The sequence below is a fragment of the Phoca vitulina genome, unplaced genomic scaffold (genome assembly GCF_004348235.1).
Source record: "Phoca vitulina isolate PV1807 unplaced genomic scaffold, GSC_HSeal_1.0 scaffold21, whole genome shotgun sequence".
NCBI lineage: Eukaryota > Metazoa > Chordata > Mammalia > Carnivora > Phocidae > Phoca > Phoca vitulina.
In genome coordinates this window covers 21,869,488-21,883,106 of record NW_022589724.1, presented here as the reverse complement: position 1 = coordinate 21,883,106, position 13,619 = coordinate 21,869,488, and the positions used below count along the sequence as shown (strand labels likewise).

Here is a 13,619-nt window from a genome sequence, read left to right as displayed (position 1 = left end):
TCTTTGGCAATAAAATTCTGTAATTCCATAGTTTTAAGAATGCTTAGCTGGTCTTAAATTCACTTTACGTTACTGTTGGAAAACCTAGTCTTCAGACCAGTTTCTTCCTCTTTTAGTAAACAATATTCTAAATATTTAAATCCAAGAAAACAATTATTTCTGCATTATTTTTTTTTTAAGTAGGCTCCACGCCCAGTGTAGGACTTAAACTCACAACCCTGAGATCAAGACCTGAGCTGAGACCAAGAGTCAGACGTTTAACCGACTAAGCCACCCACGTGCCTCTTTCCCCACTAATTTTAAAAGTTTCTTCTCTAATATGATGCCATCTTAATATAATACTACTCACAGTTGGGAAGGCTTCCATGCTTAAGAGGAGTTACTGAGTCATCAGGTAATTTTAGTGATAGGAAAAAGAATCAATTTTTAAACACGTATTAAAATTTTTTCTACAATTATTTTCCCATACTGACAACAGAAACTATATGCTATATATTTTAAAAATTTGGTCTGCACCACTGTTTCCTTTTCAGTCTGATGAGAACTGCAAAAGGGTTAAAATTTTAAATTCTCCTTAATTTAAGTAAATCCTAAAAATACTCTTACAGAAAGACAGACAAAGGGAGGATGTTTCTACGGAAAGAATCCTGACTGAGAACGCTGAGAAAGCTCAGGTATGCATCTTGTTCACACAACATTCCATAAAATTGATTGTACATCTCTGGATCTATAAAACTGAAAATACTATCCTCATTGGTTCACTATAAAAATTATATGACAGAAAAAGTCAAGGTAGCTCGTACAGGGATGGCCACAGTAGGCTCTCAACCACTGTAGCTATTACTTTTTAATGCCATGAATGTAAAGGAGGGAATAAACTTAGTTTATTATGTTACAAGAAATGAGATTAACAGTGCTCTAAGTGCACTAAGACAGCGACAAGCTGCTCAAATTCTTCACACTCTCTCTCTTCTTTCCCATTCCCCACCCCTCACAAAACTCCTCCCCCCCAAAATAAGACTTACCCAAATAAGGAAAAAAATGAAAGATTCTCAGGAATTCCCTGCTCTCCTCCCTAGCTTCCACATATAAACTTCTGCTTTTTGCAAAGAAAATACTGACAACTTGGCCTATGTTTAGCTTGTAACCTTAACAGAGATTCTAGAGTAGTCTATTGGGCTAGGTCTCAGGTATATGAGTTTCTGGCTACTTTATTCTGCCTAAGTCATTTATTAGCCTACTTAAGATACATTATATTAGACCAAACCACATAAGTAATATTCCTGTAAACTCATGCAGTCTTTGAATATAAGGTTGTATAAGACCTAAAGGGAAAAGCAAGATCAGAGGAATCTTATTTATGTTCACTAAGATTAAAGAGACAGAACTCTAAAGAGAGTATGTTTTCTTACATATAAATTTGTTCTAAAATTATTATAGAATTAAGTTCTATTTATCATCTCTTACTCTAGACACTTAAGAATCATCCCTACTCCCTAAATTTTTAAAATAATACCTGTAAATTGGTTTTCTTTCTGAAGTGTTCTTCTTCTAGGACTAATCCACTAAGAATAATCAATGTTGTTTTGATTTCATAACTTAGTATTTTTTTTTTAAGTAGGCTCCATGCCCAGAGTGGAGACCCGAACTCACAACCCTAAGATCAAGACCCAAGCTGAGATCGAGTCAGATGCCCAACTGACTGAGCCACCCAGGCATCTCAATGACTTAATATTTTTTATTCTTTCTCTGCCCCACTTAGGTTCCACAGTCCCTCTCAATAACAGGTAAAATGTATGAAGAACATACTATATGCCAAATGTGTTACATAGTTTCTCCATATCAAATAACACTATGAGGAAGATTCAATCACTGCCATTTTACAGCTGAGTAAACAGGCTCACAGAGTTGAAGGTACGTGCTAGTCAGTGGTAATATCCATATACTCTGATTCCAAAGCCAACTTCTAGTTGATAACCCTATGCTAATCCTTTTCTGCTGCCACAGTGAAGAGCTGGGAGAACAGTGCTGGGGCCCAGGTTTACTTTCTGTCTCCTAGGACAGCACTGAAGAGAAATCTCTATTCCTGTTCTGTTTGCCACCTTTTTCTAACTATAACCAAAAGGGCTAACTTGGATACACTGGAACTAAAATATTTATTGCTATCAGAAAGTATACTCAAGTAAATCCACAAGCAACACTGTAATTTTGTAAAACTCAAGACTGAAGTTACATGTCAATAAAATCAATTCAACAACTATTTATAGACAACTACTATGTTTTAGATGCTTGGGATAAATCAGTGAACAAGGCAGATCAGGAACCTCTACTGCCTTAGTAGAGGTTTCTAACAGAGAAAATAGATAATAAGCAAAATAAAATTAAGTATATTATGTGATATCCTGGAAGTTAAGAGCAGACAAACTGCAGTGTTACATGTGGCAATCAGGCATTATTAAGATGTCAATCTGAGCACAGATTTGAAGAAGATGAGGACCTGAAAGAGATGAATAATAGCAAGTGGGAAATGGGAAGAGCATTTAAGGCAGAAGAAACAGTTAATAGCGAAGGCCCCGAGAACATGGCTAGAGCAGAAGAAGCAAGGAAGAAGAGCGGTAAGAGAGAAATTAGTTCATGGTATAACAGGCAGTAGATCACACAGGGTCTTAGAAGCCACCGAAAAGGACTCTGGCTTTTACAGAGTAGAATAGGTTTAAAGAGTTATGAGCAGAAAAGTGATCTGATTTGATCTTAGGCTGCTGTGTTGAGAATATATGAAGGGCGGGGGGGGGGGTGCAAAAAAAGAAACAGGGAGATGTGAAGAGGCTACTACAGTAGCTCAGGTAAAGGTGACAATTCAGATGAGGTTAGTGTAATCTAAGTGCTAAGAAGCAGCCAGAGTCTAAATAGATTTTGAAAGTAAATAGAATTTCCTGACTGACTGGATATGGGATGTGAAAAATGAAAGTAAAATTCTTGGCCTCAGCAACAATTAGGAGAAGATGTCCATGAACTGAGACAGTAAAGACAGGTAAGGAGAGCATTCTAGGGATTGGTGGGGGGGTGAGGTAAATTTGAGATGTCCTGAAGGCTAAGTGAAAGAGGGATAAGGAAGCGGGGAGTGATCATCCGTATTATATACTGCTCAAAGGCCAAGGACTATGAAGACTCAGACTGACCACTAGATTTAGCAATTTAGGTCACTATGGACTTGATTTTTTTTTTTTTCAAGAAGTTTTGATACAAAGGAAAGCAAAAGAAAGGAAAAGTAGTGGGCATCTGAGGCCAAGAAAAGCTAAAAGGAAACAGATTTCATCTACTGCCCACCACAGGTAAAATAGAGTATGGAATTTGACTTTGACCAAATTAACTGACAAATTTTTTTTTTTTAAACTGATACTCAGAAGAGACCATAACATAATAGACTATAATAATCTATTATTAAAAATGTCTAACATATAATCCAAAATTGCTAGACAAAGAAACAGGAAAATGTGACTCACCAGACATTAGATTTAGCAGTTAAGGATTTTTAAAGTAGCAATATTATAATTATGCTCAAGGATGTAAGAGAAAATCTTGAAAGAACAAAGAGGAAATCTCATAAGAAAACAGAAACTATAAAAGAAAGAACCAAATGGACATTCTAGAATAAAAAGTACAAGATCTGAAATTTAAAGAAAAATTCATTGAATGGACTTAACAGAAAATTGGGGATGATAAAAGGGGCAAGCCAGCTTTAAGACATGTCAAAAGAGAGTTAAAATGATATCCCACCTGAAGAAAAAACAGAAAAAAAATTATTTAATTAAAAACAGAGCCTTAGAGATCTGCGAGATAATATCAAAAGGACTAAAATATATGTAACTGGAATCCTATGAGAGAAAAGAGAGATGGGGCAGGAAAAAAGGTTGAAAGGAATAACAAAGCAGATTTTCCTCAAAATTGGGCAAAACAAAACAAAACAAATATTTAAACAAAATTTAAAAATTCAAGAAGCTCAGGGGTGCCTGGGTGGCTCAGTAGGTTAAGCATCTGCCTTCAGCTCAGGCTCCTGGGATCCAGCCCCGCATCAGGCTCCCTGCTCAGGGGGGAGCCTGCTTCTCCCTTTCCGGTTTCTCCTGCTTGTGTGCCCCCTCCCTCCCTCTCTCTGTCAAATAAATAAAAAAAAATTCAAGAGGCTCAGCAAATCACAAGGAAGACAAAGAATACCATGCCTAAGGCACATCATATTTAAATGTCTGAAAACCAAAGATAAAAAATAATTTTAAAAGCAGCCAGGAAACAATGACTCATTCCATACAGAGAAACAATATCAATAAATGCACGCTGACTTCACATGGGAAACAATGAGAGCCAGGCGACTGTGAGAGGACATCTCTAAAGTGCCAGAAGAAAAAAAATGTCAACCCAGAATCCTACAGCCAGTGAAAATATCCCACTGGAATGAGGGTGAAATAAAAACATTTTCAGATAAAGAAGTCTAAGAGTTAATGACTTCAGTAGATTGACTCTAAAAGAAATGTTAAAGTAAGTTCTTCAGATTGAAGGCAAGTAAGATCAGACAGGAACCTGGTTCTTGAGGAAGAAATGAAGAGCAAGAAAAATGATAAATACGTGGGTAAAAATGAAAGACAATTTTTCCTCTTAATATGTTTAAAATACACATGACTGTTTAAAGATATAAATGATAGCTTGATGATAAATCAGCCTCAAAAATAGTTTCTCCTTTCTTATCTATACCTCCCTCCCATATTTATAGAAAAGTGTAGTACCTGTTTTAGTTTCAAAAAGAAATTTTCAGTAGTACTACGTTTGCTGAAGGGCCAGAATAATCTTTCATTAGGTGAGCAAACACGGACTTTTGTCTCTATGAGAAATCGAACAGGCTCCTGTACTTCTGTTATTACCAAATCAACAGCTGTGGTCATAAACAGCACTTTATCTAGAGAGAGAGGGGGGGAGAAGCAAATAAAAAAATGGAAATATCTTTGCTCATACAATTAATGTAAAAGTAATTACTTTTCTCACAAACTTTCAAGATAGCTTAAGGTGATCCATTAATTAAATCAAAATCTAAAATAATCAGATAAATTGCTGTTTTGAAAACTTTTTCTGTATTGAGAATTCTTTGCTTGGGTAGACTCCTTGGAATTAGTGACAGCATTACATAGAAGTTTATGAAATGTTCTGTCAGACTGATCTGCAAAAGTGGCATACGGCCTCTTCATGCCACTCTCACCAACACTGGGAATTCTCAACTTTTAAAATCTTGGCTAACTTATCCATTTATCTATGGTGCTATGAGTAAAAAGAAAAAAAGAAGGGGAAAAAAAAATAAATGCTCAACAGGAGGCACTAGTTAAGCAAATAATGTTACATTTTCAGGATAGAATATTATACAGCCACTAAATGGCATTCAGGAAGAGTAGGAAATAACTTGAAAAAGGTGGTTTCTGCAACAAAATATCTGAAAAGCTACATATGAAACTGGTCACAATGGTCCTCTTGGGGTGGGGCCCTGAGGACTATGGTCAATTTTTACTTTCCCCTCTATATCCTTTTAATTTTTAACCATATGTGCATATGTTAAAAATAAAATTTAGAATTCTGTATATAAATAAGTACATGAATAGAAAAGGAAGCAGGGAAGTGAAAAATTGAGAAGGAGGGAAAAATAAGTGGGGAAAAATGATACTTTGTTAATAGGTCAAATTTAATAATAAACTCAAAGACCTACACAAATTCTTTGGTTTCACCAGAATTAAAAAACACTGATATTTGTCAAATAAGTGGTCCTAAGGCCTGGGTATCTTTTTGGGACCAAAATTTCTGTTCATGATATCAATAATCTGCATCACCTTTAGGAGTTTCTTCATTTACAACTTGAAAAGGTAGAGATTTTGGATTCCAGCTCCCAGTGATAACATAGGACTTTCCATCCGAACTTTTGCCCATAGATTCCTAAAGAAAATAGTAAAAACAAACATTAAACCCAAAATAAAGGAACAACAGCTAGCTCCCATTTTGCTGCCTTTAAAAAACAGGAGTCACGAAAATGTAAAAATATGAAAGAGGGTCAGATATTTTTTAAAAAGTAGAAATATATGTGAATGAGACGACTGCAGTTAAAATTAAAGATGTGCCAATTATTTATGCAATTGCTCCTGAAAAATTATAAAGTAAATGCTTATAAATCATATCAAATTCTGCAAATTTAGAGAAATTTACCACCTGAATCTATGCTGAATTCTTCTGTCAAGTGCATAATTATCACATAAATTTTAGTTTTGAAAATAAAGATTTTCACATAATAGCAACAATATTAATACCACCTACTTTTAAAAAACTCATGATAGTTTGTAAACACTTCCCTCACGAACTCTCTCTTTGATTCCAACTTCAACCTTAAATTGTAAACAAGGATTATTCACCATTATACAGTGAAGAAACTGAGGCTGAGACTAAATAGGTCTAAGGTCAGACTAGTAAATATCAAGTCAGAAATAAGGAAATTCTTTGTCTTTGTTTATTGCTATTACAGCTCACAAGAACACCTTCACAAAAGTGCTTTACCATCAGATTCAAGTGAGATAAAGTGAAACTTTTATCAAGGAAATAGTGTATAACCTTAAAAAGAAAAGCAATCCTTACCAAATCTAACAAGTGCATGTCACTATTTCGTACATCTTTTCCTGGGCTAAGGAGAAGACCAAAACATCTGCAAAGAAAGAACAGGCATAAATTTGGAAGAAAGATAACAGAAAAAAGACGTTTAAACTAGGTCATTTAAAATTCTCATTGATGGATAAAGGACACATTAAAATTATCAATAAATTAGCATTGCCCAAATAACCTTACTTCTTTTACTTACAGAAACAAATTCTCTTGTCTTTTATTATCACATAGTTGAAGTCAGCATATTAGCTGATGATTTATGGGAGCTAATTCAAAGTGAACGAAGTATTCACTTCAATAACCAAAAGAATTCCCCAGAGGACAAAATTTTTGCAAATATATTTTTGAATATAGTATATGGTTACTCCACTGGATTGATAAAAATGAGAATTTATATTTAAGCTGAATTTACTAAAAATGTTTACCTTTCAATGGCCAGTTCTTTATTAGTTGTTTGTTGCACATAGATGACAATCTTCTTATCAGTTCCCTGGCGAAGTTTAAAGCACTGTCTGTCCTTCTCTTTAGGAACTGCACTGTAGAACAACATGTTTCATTAATTTTGCAAAGTATTTTCTTGTGACATATACTAGAAACAACCTCTCTTGAATCTAGGGTTCTTTTGTATGCCTGGTTTTCAAGTCATCACAGAAATTTAAAAATCATCATCTACCTCTTGATGTGAAAATATTATCATTACTGTATGTAATCCACTAAACAATTTATAAGAGCTAGAAAAAACTCATATGCTCCCTAAAATGTGGCTTTAATTTAATTTTCTGTTGTTGTGAAATTAAGTTAGATATCTGTAAAGCACTTAGCATGGCATCTAGCATACAGGCACTCAAAAAAACATTAGTTTTCTTTCCTTTCAATTTAGTCACTTTTTTTTTTTTTACAAATATTTATTGCCTTATTTGTTTAAATATGTAATAAAGAAAAAATACTTAATCATACATCCTTTGAATTCCAAAAAAGGTACCTTCAAAAAATAATAGAGATAAGGAAAATAAGGCCAACAGTAAGCTGTTGCTTAATGCTTCCCTTAAGCAGTGATAACCTTATTATTCACATGTGCAATAACTATAAAAATAATACTAATGATATACTTAAACATCACCTTAAGAAAAAAGTTGAAAATATTCTTAAAATTAGAGTTTACCAAAATAATCCCCTACTCTCCCACACACCACTTTCTCTGGCTCCTTTGTTCTCAAAAGCAAACATCTGCCAATGGCAATCAGCCAACGTGCAGCAAATACAAATTATGTCTTCGTACTGTACAACTTTAAAATAATGGTAGCAGAACCATTAAAAGATACTATAAAAGGCTACATGAGAGTTCTAGGTACCTACTCAAACTAAAAAGTGGCTCTGAAAAATTAAATTAGTTTTCTGTTTTTTGGTTTTTTTAAAAAATAAAATTAGTTTGAAGACCATCTGTACTTATAGAGTAACCAATTCAAAAACACTCTATGAAACTAAGATAAGAAAATCAAAGAATCGGGGTGCCTGGCTGGTTCAGTTAGTGGAGCATGTGACTCTTGATCTCAGGGTTGTAAGTTCGAGCCCCATGTTGGGTACAGAGATTACTTTAAAATAAAATCTTAAAAAAAAAAGAGAGAGAGAAAAGAAAAGAAAACCAAAGAATCTTAGCAAAGGAGTCTGGAAATGACAAACATTCGCAAAGAAAAACTTCTGCATACCAAACTTAAATATTTATGACTGACAGAATTTTCACCTATAAGGATATAGACAGGTCTCAATTTTCAACTGATAACAGATACACTAGTCTTTATGTTCTGCGGATGCTGACACAGAAATAAATATAATCCCATCTCTTAGCAGTATTTAAAACAACAACAGATATACAGTTCTCTCTGGTGTCCTAATGCTGAAGTACAAGGAAAAGCCACATTAACAGGAAGCAGAGTGGAGACTGTAAGCAGTGAAGTTCACTTCACTGCTGTCAGGGAGTTTAGATTATATTTCTAGTCTTGTCATCGTATCATTGAATAGATCCACCCCAATAATTTTACATTGACTTCCTACTATATAAATTATAATACTGAGATCCAGGCTTAACGTCCCTGGGCTTCTTTACCTATAAAACAAGTATCAAATACCCAGCATACCTAATAGAGTTATATGGTAGAATAAATAAGACAAAAAAGTGCTTTGAATGGTATAAATGAAAACGCTCCACCTTCCTAAGGGCTAAACTGAAAGTAGGTTTCCAACATTAATAATGTAAGAATTATACTTTTTCAAGGATGAAAAGAAGAGCATTAATTCTTGTCACAACACTTTGTATTTATGTTAGAGTAAAACCACAATCTATCTTGTGCTATGGTTACTTACATATACCTGTATTTTTTGGATAGGTGCTAAGTCATATGGTACATCACTGTATCATGTTCTTAGTGAAATACAACAAACATACAACATTATATTAATTTGAGGTGAATAACAATGCTTTGACATTTGTATATATTGTGAAATGCATATTTTAATTATTCTGGTGAACATTTAATTTCCACTTTTTAATTTTGTTATTATAAACAGTATTAAGGGGAACATCCATCTTGATAATTCTGTAAGTACCTCGATGATGTTTCTGCAAATAAATTCCTGGACATATTACAGAATCACCGGAAAAAAACAACTGCATTTGGCCAGTTCAAATTTGATAAAGAGAGGCTTACTTTTCAATAAGTTCATCACTATAACAAGGCCACAAAACACTATTTTCTACTATAAACTACAAATTCAATAAAACCATGTAACAAAAAAAGAACAAAGCCCTGACAAATGTGAAAAGCAAAATGACCATCCAGGGATTTTCTGTATAGCATTTCCTTGGTATGAAGGTGAACAGAACAGGGATGTTTGTGATTACGATCATTCTACCTTGAACATGCCTGAGTTCAGAAGCAAGAGAACTAGTTCTAGTGCTTCTGAGAGATCTTAGACATCGTTCCTATTTGTAATTGAAATTTATAAACGGGATCTACATAAATTTCTTTACTAAAGGGGAAAAATGCAGTTTAGAGAAACTTTTGTTCTTTAAAAAGGAAAAAAATTGTTACAAACTTTACAGATTATAATTTCCACTTCCTGGGGCAGGCATACATACTGTGGGAAGCAGCACATCCCAACAGTTGCTGTGAGAACAGAAATACAGCTGATGAGAGGGCACAGACATAGTGCCTAATACTTCAGTGCACAAATCAAAGTTGAAGCTGCATTGTACATGAAATCGGCCACCAGATGGCATGAGAATTCCAAAAGTTTTTGCAGGGAGACCAAGAGTTCTCAGTTGTTCAAATAAATAAACCAGTCATCATTCTGCTAATATGAAAGGAAAATAGTAGAAATCACCCATATTTTAATGCTATTTTATTTTACCCATTTTATGAGGTAGTCATGAAGGAAACTTTGAATATGCAACTGTTAATTATGATCCAAGAAGCACCTAATGTGTGATATGGGTTAAAAACAAAACAAAAAAACCAATCATCTTGTGACCGTAGTATTTTAAAGTTAGAAAGCACTTTAGAGTTTAGCCAGCTTATTTTCTAAGTAAGGGAACTACTGCCAGGAGATATAAAGAAACTTGGAAAAGTTCACAGTGTTAATAGCAGCAATAATTAACTAAATCTAAGTCTTTATTTCTATTCTAGGGTTCTTTCCGCTACTCAAAAGAAGTACCATTTTACTTAAAAGCCCAAACCAGTTATTTCTGACCCTATATGCAAGGTTAAGACTTCAGACACAGACCTCATTTCTCCTCATCCCCAATGTGTTCAGATAAACTATAATGGAAAACCTGATGTCAACAGCCTTAAGATCTTTAGATTATTAAAACAAATTAACCAGCTACAAATCCAGCGGGCTTAGCTTCTGTCATATTTCTGTCATATCAGCAGTCGGCCAGTTACTTTAGAAGAACAAAGTAATGTGACATATTTCCCCACACGAAAGAATTTTTTAATAGCTTTAAAATTCTTCAAATCTTGCCTCTTGAAGAGAGAAATTAAGAAAACAGTGCCATTTACAACTGCACCAGGAACAGTAAAATACCAAAGCGGTGAAAGACCTATGCTCTGACGATAACACAAATAAAAGATATTCCATGCTCATGGATTGAGAGAACATGTCCATATTACCCAAAGCAATCTACAGATTTAATGCAATCTCTATCAAAATACCAACAGCATTTTTCACAGAACTACAACAAATAATCCTAAAATTTGTACGGCATCATAAAAAACTCTAAATTAGCCAAAGCAATCTCGAAAAAGGAGAACAAAAGTGAAGGTATCAAAATCACGGATTTCAAAATGTATGACAAAGCTGCTGTAAGCAAAACAGTATGGTACTGGCACAAAAACAGGCACATAGATCAATGGAAAAGAATAGAGAGCCCAGAAATAAATCCACAATTATATGGTCAATTAACCTTGGACAGGGAGTAATGAATATACAATGGGAAAAAGACCGTCTCCTCAACAAATGGTGTTGGGAAAACTGGACAGCAACATTCAAAACAATGAAACTGGACCACCTTCTTATACCATACACAAAAATAAACTCAAAATGGATTAAAGACCTAAATGTGAGACCCGAAACCATAAAAATCCTAGAAGAGAGCACAGGTAGTAACTTCTCTGACACTGGTCATAGCAACATTTTTCTAGATATGTCCCCTAAGGCAAGGGAAACAAAAGCAAAAATAAACTATTGTGACTACATCAAAATAAAAAGCTTCTGCACAGTAAAGGAAACAATCAACAAAACTAAAAGCCAACCTTCTGAACTGGAGAAGATATCTGCAAATGATATATCCAATAAAGGGTTTGTATCCAAAGTATATAAAGAAATTATACAGGATGCCTGGGTGGCTCAGTCGGTTAAGCACCTGCCTTCGGCTCAGGTCATGATCCCAGGGTCCTGGGATCGAGTCCCGCATCGGGCTCCCTCCTCGGTGGGGGGCCTGCTTCTCCCTCTGCCTGCTGCTGCCCCTGCTTGTGTGCTCGCTTTCTCTCTGACAAATTAAATAAAATCTTAAAAAAAAAAAAAAAACTTATACAACTCAACACCCAAAAAACAAATAATCCAATTTAAAAAAGGACAGAAAACATGAAAAGACATTTCTTCAAAGATGACATACAGATGGCCAACAGACACATGAAAAGATAGATGCTCAACATCACTCATCATTGGGGAAATGCAAATCAAAACCACAATAAGATACCACCTCACACCTGTCAGAATGGCTAGTATCAAAAAAGACAAGAAATAACAAGTGTTGGTGAGGATATGGAGAAAAAGGAACCCTGGTGCACTACTGGGGGTAATGCAAACTGGTGCAGCCACTATGGAAAATAGAACTACCTTATGATCAAGTAATTTCCCTACTGGGTATTTACCCGAAGAATATGAAAACATTAATTCCAAAAGATACATGCACCCCTATGTCGACTGCAGCATTATTTAAATAGCCCAATCAGGAAAGCAGCCCAAGTGCCCATCAGTAGATGAATGGATAAAGAAGATGTGGGGTGTGTGTGTATACACACAAATGCATACCATGGAATATTACTTAGCCATAAAAAAGATATAAAAAATGAAAAGAAAGAAATCAGCTTTTTTTCTGATTTATTTCACTTAGCATTATAACCTCATCCATGCTGTTGCAAATGACAAGATTTCATTCTCTTTTATGGCTGAGTAATATTCCATTATATATATCACATCTTCTTTATCCATTCATCTATTGATGGACACTTGGGCTGCTTCCATAATTACAGAAAGACAAATACCATATGATTTCACTTACACATGGAATTTAAGAAACAAAAGGAACAAAGGAAAAAAGAGACAACCCAAAAATCAGACTCTTAACTATACAGAACAAACTGATGGTTACCAGAGGGAGGGAGGTGAGTGGGATGGGTAAATTGGTGATGGGGATTAAGAAACCACTTATTGTGATGAGTGCTGAGTAGTGTAGAGTTTTTAAATCTCTGTATTATGTACCTGAAACTCATATAACACTGCATGTTAATTATACTGAAATTAAAATTTTAAAAAATTTAAATAAAAAAAAATCTTTCCTCTGCAAATTTGCCTATTTCCTTTTCTTTATCATTTACAATATAAAAAAACTCTACCTATAAAAGCAATCATTTTATACATGAAAGTTATATAATCTGACCCAGAGTTTCCCTTGAACCACAGATACAGCATGTTAATACAAAGTTGAAAAAAAAAAAAAAAGAGTAAAATACCCTACCTAAAATAACCTTTACCATCATCTTCTTTTATTTCTAAAGACACAGAGAAGGTAAAGATGTCACTGTCAGGAGTCTGGGGTGCAGCAGTTGCTGAAAGCGGGGTCTGCTTGGCGGAACGGCGGAAGGCAGTGGCAAAACTGTAAAGTATCCGGCTGACCTACAACAGACAAGTTAGAAAATGGGCTGTTACCAGAAAAAATAAAATACCTTTATTAAGGCTGAAGGTTACCTATTTTGTGTGTGTGTTGGGGGTGGGGGATAATTCATCTTCCCCCATTGATTTCTTTTGGTAAATAATTTGTTAGGCCTAGAAAGCAAGCAACACTAAAAATGGCCAGAGAAGGGGTTTTAAAAAAGAAATGGTTATAAACACAAGAAATCCGACTGAAAAATAATTTCCAAAATTGTTAGGAACAATCTGAATATATTTATTATAAATTAAAAAAAAAAAATCCTACAGGATTAGCTTTAAAAGAACAGTTTGGAAATGTGTCACTCCTGAAACCAAGATGCCTATATGAAGAAGCAGTCCTAGTCTCTGACACTCTTAGCAACAAGGTTCTGGTTACCCAAACTTCTAGTTTCTGTATATTTCAGCCCATCAGGCTGGAATGAATAAAACAGCAAAGAATTTCATTTGGC

General features: G+C 34.7%; 1 protein-coding gene across 3 annotated transcripts in view; it reads right to left on the bottom strand.

The window, feature by feature from the left end:
- Window positions 1-13,619, bottom strand: part of LOC116641192 (rab GTPase-activating protein 1) — a 149,454-nt gene that overhangs the window by 93,304 nt on the left and 42,531 nt on the right. For all 3 annotated transcript variants that reach the window (XM_032418771.1, XM_032418772.1, XM_032418773.1), the window contains 5 exons: window positions 12,977-13,134; window positions 7,104-7,214; window positions 6,655-6,721; window positions 5,862-5,964; window positions 4,776-4,945 (listed from right to left, as the gene is read on the bottom strand). In XM_032418771.1, the coding sequence (XP_032274662.1) occupies window positions 4,776-4,945; window positions 5,862-5,964; window positions 6,655-6,721; window positions 7,104-7,214; window positions 12,977-13,134 (609 nt within the window). The remainder of the gene's footprint in view (window positions 1-4,775; window positions 4,946-5,861; window positions 5,965-6,654; window positions 6,722-7,103; window positions 7,215-12,976; window positions 13,135-13,619) is intronic.